Source organism: Macrotis lagotis, chromosome 5, assembly GCF_037893015.1.
Source record: "Macrotis lagotis isolate mMagLag1 chromosome 5, bilby.v1.9.chrom.fasta, whole genome shotgun sequence".
Classification (NCBI taxonomy): Eukaryota; Metazoa; Chordata; class Mammalia; order Peramelemorphia; family Peramelidae; genus Macrotis; species Macrotis lagotis.
The window spans coordinates 62,787,481-62,795,876 of record NC_133662.1 but is presented as its reverse complement, the minus strand read 5'-3'; the positions used below and the strand labels follow the sequence as shown (position 1 = coordinate 62,795,876).

Sequence of the window (8,396 nt, the reverse complement as noted above, 5' to 3'; positions counted from 1 at the left end):
TGTAAGAAATAATGGATATAATAAATAGAAAATTGGGGAAAGAATTGAATGGATGCAAAATGACTTATAGTGAGCTAAGAAAGCACCATATACAGTAACTATCAAATGGAAAGAGCAAACACAAATTGAACGCTTGTTCAAACTATTGAAAATTAATTTTGCAAAATTCTAAAGAATGACCTTGGTCTCAGGAAAAAAAATAAGATGTTACCTCCCCATGTATGGAATATTTTAGTATTGTAATTTTTTGATGTGTTAATAGGATTTCTTATTTTTTTCTCTTTTTGAAAAAGATTTATTACACAGGATGGCTGTCTGAGTAGAAAGAAGAGAGATATAGAATTACGTCAATATAGAACTGAAAGATCAATACAACTTTACAAAAAAACATGGAACATGTCATATGTGATGAACACTGAATAGTGTACTGCACATACAAAAATGAAACCAATTATATGTTAAGAGACAGGAAATTATTAGTTATAGATATGAAACATTTTGGAGTGTGTAGTCAGCTCACAAAGATAAAAATCAATACCAAATTATAAGGTAGGGCAATTTGTTCTTCTCAGTGGAGTTATTGCATTTAACCTTCATGACCTCTTTACCCAATGGAAGAGGCAATCTTAGAAAGATATAATGGGACAGAAAATATCCATGCCAGAGTCTACACCTTCATAGGAATGCAAAGATAAATTCTCAAGAGCTATCAGGGAAGAACTTTTAAAAAAAATGGAAACTATCAGACTATTATGCTCTTAAGACAATGGAAGAGATAATTATCTTATCTCTTACACTTTTTGTTTCTTCCTTAAGGATGTGATTTCTCTCTCATCACACTCAATTTGGATCAATGTACAACATGGAAACAAAGACTGACAGATTGTTTTCCATGGCGGGGGGAGGGAAATAAGATTGGGAGAAAAGTTGTGAAACTCAAATAAAATCTTTAGAAAAAAAAGACAATGGAAGAGAGATGAACTTCTTTACCAATTCATTTACCAACTTTCTATGAAAACTTTATGCTCTGATTCTAGAGTATTACTGTTGCAAATATGAGAAGAAACAGTAGGAGATGCTTTCGATCAATGTTCTAATTATTTATATTAAGAAGAAAAATAAATATTGAGATGCATTTATCAAAGGTACTTATTGGTGTCATGTAGGATACCCTATACAAAATACAGATTACAAATACAAAAAAGACAAAATTGAAGTATTAATTATGGAGAGGTTGTTTCTCTAAATGGTCCTGTTTGTGCATATTTCATTGAATTCTTGAATACTATATGTTGCCTTGAGTAAGTTGTATAATTAAGACATTTATCTGGCCATATGCACTGAAAAAGAAGCATGCATAAGGAATATTTATGTTCTAAAGTAGTACTTAATGGAACTATTAAAGAAACCCACTGGATTTGCTGAAAATTTTTTCAGACATTAATACCTATATGAAACAAGCTATTTTAAAAATCATTACTTTATACAATCATCAAAAATCTTGCCCTGATTTCCCACTGGGAAAGAAAGAAAAAATTATTTTATAAACATAGCCACACAAAACATTGCAATTTATCTGTGTTTCTCAGCCTCCTTAGCCCTTTAGTGTTTCTATCTTTAATAATTAAATTATGCATGCTTTATCAGGAGTCCTCAAATGGTGGTTAGTTATTACATGTTAAGATGAATAACATGTTTCATGAGTCCTTGAATGGTGGGTGATCATCATGTTGATCAGAGATCCAAAGAATTTTAAAGTCGTTTGTCATTATTAATTGCTCTGTGATTTGTTCTTTGACTATTCTTTATTTAATAAATTAATTTTGGTTTCTTCAGCAGCCTTTTATTGGATGCATTATGATCTGTAAAAGATGCATTTGATTTTTTTTTGTATTTGCAAAGGCTTTAAGCTCTAATATATGATCAATTTTTGTGAGAAACAGGTATACTGTTTCATTTAACAATTCGGTTCTCTATATATTCTTTTCTTCTTTTTAGGTTTTTTTTGCAAGGCAAATGGGGTTAAGTGGCTTGCCCAAGGTCACACAGCTAGGTAATTATTAAGTGTCTGAGACTGGATTTGAACCCAGGTACTCCTGACTCCAGGGCTGGCGCTTTATCCACTGAGCCACCTAGCAGCCCCTCTATATATCTTAATCAAAGAAATTGACTGTAAAAAAGACTCTGATTTTCCATTGGATGTTTTTGCAAAATCTTTTTAATTTAATGTAATCAAAATTTCTATATCCTGTATTGTACTTCATTTCATCATAAAATTTTCCTTTATTCAAAGATCTAGCAGATTCCATACTCCTCTAATTTGCTTATCTATGTTTAAATCATGTACTCATCTTAGAATATGGTATGAGATATTGGTCTATAGTTTCTGCCAAACTCCTTTTTTTTTTTAAACAAGGCAGAGAGGAGTTAAGTGGTTTGCCCAAGGTCACACAGCTAGGTAATTAAAACTACTTTTTAATTTTCGTCAGTAATTTTTGTCCCCAAAGCATGGAACTTTCCATTTATCAAATGCTACTCTGTATTATGTAGCTAATTTATTCTACTATAATTTTTTAGGTTTTTTGCAAGGCAAATGGAGTTAAGTGGCTTGCTCAAGGCCACACAGCTAGGTAATCATTAAGTGATTGAGGTCGCATTGGAACTCAGGTCCTCCGGACTCCACTGGGCCACCTTAACCTAAAATGTTAATACAATTGTTTTTAACCATAAAGCTTTCGGACTTGATCCTCATCCCTGAATTTTCCCGTGTTCCGCACAAAGCCTGCACTGATTCTTCGGGCTTGTGACGCCCTCACCTTTCCCCCGGCAGCTCCTTCCTGCCGCAGCCTCCACTTGGGCCCGGCGAGAGGGAAGTGAACCGGCGGCCTCGGCCGCGCCCAGGCCCGAGGGGGGCGGCGCCTGCGCAGTGGAGCGCGACGCCTGCGCAGTGGAGGGCGTGAGAGCGAACGACAGAAGCCTGCGCTAGGGAGCGTGCGCCGGGTTCAAGTTCTGTTTCCGGTTCCGGTGTGACGCTTGTCCTTGCCCAGAGTCCAGTTGTCGCAGTTGGTGGGGAGCTCTAGTGGCCAAAATGCTGCGGAACTTGCTGGTAGGAGAGCCCCCGGGCGGGGCGGTTCGGTATGGGGCCAGGAGGCACGAGCCCTCGGAGGGGCCGAAGGAGCCTCGGCGCGTTGGGACCTCGGCCGCGCTCCTGCGCCTCCCAGGGATCGGGGCTTTTCTCCCCCGGGGGGAGCCTGAGCTGGCCCTGGGGACAGAGACCCCCAGGAGGGCTTAGAGGCCAGCTTTAGAGGAGGCCGCCGGCCCCAAACGCGCCCTTCCCCCCCATTTCCGTGTCGCAGATTCGGGACACCTTCTGTTAGGCTTAACTTGGCCGAGGCGAAAAATGTAGCTTTCCGGGCTCCATTCTTTACTTAACTTGTGACCTTGGGCAAGTGAGTCATTTAGCCCCGCTCTTCCGCTGTAGCCAGGGCGAGAAAGAACCCTAAAGACCCTTTGGAAAAGATTGGCAAGTTTGGATTCGTTTTTTTTTTAATCATTTAACGATTTAAAAAGAAAACAGTAAATGTGGAATAACCGATTCTTTTAAACTTTTTTATTTTGCAAATGAGGCCTATAAATAAATAAAATGTCCCATCCAAGGTCATGTAAATAAGTAGCAAGAAGCGGAGCTAAGATGTGGATTGAGGTCCAGTTATTGCAAAGATCAAGTTTTTATAACTGCCTCAGAAAGCCAAGGCATTTGAAGAGTGATGTTTCAGACCTCATCAGTTTGCAGAGTCTGGGCTACCGATCTGGTTGCTTCAATGATTATGTATTTTTTCCCCCAGCTATTCAGCTTTGAATTTACAGTAGGGTCTTTCTACTAACGGATTGATGGCTTTTTGTTTTTATATTTATAAAGAACATTTTTAGTTCTAGCAATTCTTTTCTAGTACCTCACCTGTTTTAATTTCTTAGTGTACTTCAGGTTAAAAAAGAAGCACTAGTTTGTGATTTTTGTTTTTATATTTTTATTAAAAGGATGTTTTTAATTCTAGCATTTTCCCCATTCTTTTATCCATTTAACTAATTTATTTTTTAAAAGAAACAATTCGTTGACATTTTTTCTGTTTAGTAAACTTTGGTTGAAAATCAGTTTTTCTTATTTCAACCTAATACAAGGTTGTAAATAAGTTTGATTGCGGAAGGCATTTTAACAAAGTAGAGGTTGTGTAATTCATCAGTTAAAAAATAGTATTGAATTTGTAATGCAATTGATTGAATTTAGTGTAGTTTTGGCATCCTTTTTTTTCTTTAACTCCTTCCTGCTTCTATATTTTCTCACGTGTTTTTTTCTCCATTTCTGATAGCATAAAGATAGAAAATTTAGGCGACTTTTTAATGTAGTTATAGGGAAAGGCATTGTGGTACAAGTATCCTTAAGTCAGGAAGAACCTGATACAAACTGATTTGGTAACCCTGGGCTTATCCATTGTTAATCTTTAAATAATTAGGGCAAATCTCTAATACTATATGTAACAGGATTAGTATTATCCTGTATTCTTAGAGGAAGTGTCCTCTTTGGAGAGGTTTCCTATACTAATGAAATCACAGATTCAGTATTTATTTCCTTAGTGTAGTGGAGAGTCAACTGGACAAGGAGAACCTGTCTTCAAGTTCTGGCAGTAGCAGAACTTCATGGACTTTGTTGGGCAAATCATTCCCTTCTGGGACTCAGTTTCTTTGTGTATAGTAATTATGGCATTAAACTAGATGGTTTCTGAGGAAATTTTCAGCTATTTGGTACTAGAACATTTTATTAATATGCTTTCTTCTCTTTAGGCTCTTCGCCATGTTCCCTCCAGGACCATAAATGTTGCCCCAGTCAGGCAGTTTAAAAACAAAGTTCCAGAAAAGCAAAAGTTATTCCAGGTATTTGTTTTGTTGTGCAAGAGAATGTTTATATATTTTTTAATGATAGAGTTTAATTTGCTTGGTAATGATAACTTGGCATTTGTTATGTTTTAAGGTTTACTAATCACTTTGGATATATTGTATATATTTCAACACAACTTTTTTTTTTGGTTAAAAAATCATATTTCTTTCCTTGTAAAGACCCTTTTTTTGAAGGGGAGAATAATAGTGTAAAAATAGAAAAATGGTGCAGCTGGATAGGATCCTTGGAGATGAACAAACTAGCCTAGCTGCATGATCTTGAAGTTGCCAAGGGAAAAGAATGCTATTTAATTAATTGTAAATAGTATTTTACTTGTGTGTGTGTTCTTTTAAAATTGACAATTGTTTTAAAGTTGTTAAGCAAGTTTTTAGTAGGAAAAAACATTCTAATAGCTGTATCTAATAATAGATAAATATTTAGTGATACCACTTTTATTGGAGCAAAATTGTGAAATCTCATACATTTTCTAAGTATATACCTGTTGTCTTTTATTGCCTTTCATATTGACTTCCACTAGAGGAAAACATGTTCAGTTTTGTTTAGTTTTCAATTTTGTTTATGTATAGGTGCCTCAATCAAGAAATTATTAGTAAATATATTATCAAATATTAGTAAATTATTAGGTATATTTAGGCATTATTAGTTGTGACAATATTTAATTCAATATAGGCAGCTACTTTTGAATATTGCTGACTTAGTCTTTTGAATTTTACCAAGTATTTTATGAAGCTGTTAATTTCTTCTTTTTTTTTTAACCTAGGAAGATGATAGCATTCCAGTGCACCTAAAAGGTGGAGTAGGAGATGCCCTACTATATAGAGCCACCATGTTGTTTTCAGTTGTTGGTAAGAAATTTTGAAACCTTGGAAATGTTCACAAAGGGTTGAGAAACTTTCTAAGAATTTATGTAATTAGTATTTGAGATTTCATTGACCTAGCTCCACCAAGATCCTTTAATATTTTTTTAAAAAAATTAATTATAAACAGGTGAAATTTGATCTGCCTTTATTATATGCTTTTCTTACTTTCTGCTACTTTTGTCTCTCTGAATATTTTGATCCAGGCTCACAAATCCACACCATTCTAACCTATGTCAATTTCTCTGGGATGTAGAGCTGGGATGATGGTAGATGTGAGATTGACTTTAGTCAACATTATTCATTAATTAGCCACTGTAGATTGGTATGTATTGTGGACTTTGTGGAGAGAGAAAGAAATATATGATTACTTAATCCTCGGTATACCTTATTTTTTCTCTCTGTTTTTGAGTTGATATTTTTCCAAAACTTAGTCATGTTGAGAATACAGTGGAGTTAAGAGTATATGTACAAGGGGCTGCTAGGTGGCGTAGTGGATAAAGCACCGGCCCTGGAGTCAGGAGTACCTGGGTTCAAATCCGGTCTCAGACACTTAATAATTACCTAGCTGTGTGGCCTTGGGCAAGCCACTTAACCCCGTTTGCCTTACAAAAACCTTTAAAAAAAAAAAGAGTATATGTACAAAAATGATGTTTTTCAGGATTTGTCTTATTTCCTATCTCTTGCTCCAGGACATACTAATTGGTTAAAAAAAAAGTGGAAGACACCACACTATTTAAATTTTCTTCCCCCTCCCCTCTCTCTGCCTCATCTTTCCAACCCTTAGATGAAGTGATGTGTAATGAATAATTCAGTAAGTTAGAGCCAGCAATACATTCAAATCCTACTTTAAGACACTCACTATAATTGTGTGATACTGGATGCCTCAGTTTCTTCATTTGCAAAAATGGAGGGGTGGAGTAATTGAACTCGATGACCTTTAACATTTCTCAGTGATTCCATAAATGAGACAACTGAAAGCTACCCCTGCAATGGAAGAAATGTCATTTATGGGTAAAGGCAGATTTAGGAGTTGACATTTGAATTCCTTAGTTGCGTTTTGATAGCTAAGAATATTATCTTGTAGTGAGCACTATTATCAATAAACATTAATAATTAGCTAGTATTTTTTGATAAATTTATATAGCTTTTAATGTAGCATCTCTTAGTGAATAGAGAGCCTCTTTTGGAATAGAACGACCTGATTTTTAAGTCCCATGTTTGATAATCATGTGTGATCTTGGACAACTCAGGTTTCTCAGTCAATGTAGCAACTCCCTAAGATTGCAGGTTGCAGAAAAATTACTAAGCTTCATTGATAGAGAAAATTTCTTTATTGGAAATTCCCTGTATTAATGGAATCACAGTTATAGTACTTTCCATGTTTCCTTCACTCTTATCTCCTTACCCCCCAACACCAAAAAAAAAAACCATTTGTCTAGATTACTCTTTAAATTGCTGTCCTGTATTTTCTTTAAGTTTATTTTGGCATTGTATTTCAGGAATAGTTAGTTCACTTGAGGCTTCTCTAGCTTTAATAAAGAAAATTTTCTGAATATTAATTATAAATATATTGCTTCCTCTGTGACTTACATTCTCATCTGTTGCCATTTTTATTAACTGTTGAAGACAATTATGATGTAACTGAACTCTCTTAGGTTTCTATTTATACACTTAGGTTTTGGAACATTCCTCTAATTTTGTCTTTTTTATTTATCCCCATTCCAGGAACAGTTTATGCCCTTTATCAGCTTGGCATGGCTTCATTTCCCAAGAAACAGAATTGACTCAAGTTTGCCTCCATTGGAATCAGTTGATTAAATTTCATGCAACCTTCCAGGGAACAATATGTGATAAATAGCTGAGTTCATTTTGGGGATCAATATTTATTGAGCTGTACTAACTGCAATCAATAAAGCAGTTTTACCTTGCCCTGCCTTACTCTTTAATTTGGGGGGATAATTTTTTTTTGCAGTAGACTTTCTAAAGTATTCCTGTGAATCAGTGGGGAAGCAGTTTGGTGTTTGGTGTATTATCTATAAACCTAGGTTCAGGTCCAACCTCTGACAGATACTGACTGGGTGATTCTGAGCTTAACTTTCTCAGATTATAAATACAGTGAGAGAGAGAGTTTCCTATACTGACAAGCACATTTCTCTGTCTCTCTCTATGCTACTTCCTCCTTAACAAAAACAGTGAGCAATTACATTATTTTAAAATTCATTAATACAATTAAATTAGTTTTAGGAAATATTTAATTAAAGGAAGGGTTGTCAGCTAACTAAACAGGGTCAATTGTTAACTGCATCACTAATTGAAAAGAATCAGGTGTATCTGAATTTCAAATAATGTAGGTTTCATTTTAATTTTCACATTTATGTCAGAATCAACAGATAAATGTTCCTGTGGCAAGAACTAAATCAGTCATGCTTATGAATCTTTGTGAAAACTTTCACCAAATTAAAAAGGGTAGAACTTAATCATATCTGGCCTCCTATTAAAGATATCAAAGCAAATTCTCCCTTTGGTAGCTATTTGAACTTCCACCTGACGGTATGAAACAGTTTAGGGATTTTGCTGCTGAG

General features: G+C 35.4%; 1 protein-coding gene across 1 annotated transcript; it reads left to right on the top strand.

The window, feature by feature from the left end:
• Positions 1 to 2,996: 2,996 nt before the first annotated feature.
• Positions 2,997 to 7,742, top strand: COX7A2 (cytochrome c oxidase subunit 7A2). The gene is made up of 4 exons (XM_074237335.1): positions 2,997 to 3,106; positions 4,840 to 4,929; positions 5,715 to 5,799; positions 7,540 to 7,742. Exons 1-4 carry the CDS (start codon positions 3,089 to 3,091, stop codon positions 7,596 to 7,598), a joined length of 252 nt encoding a protein of 83 aa, XP_074093436.1. The 5' UTR covers positions 2,997 to 3,088; the 3' UTR covers positions 7,599 to 7,742.
• Positions 7,743 to 8,396: the final 654 nt, after the last annotated feature.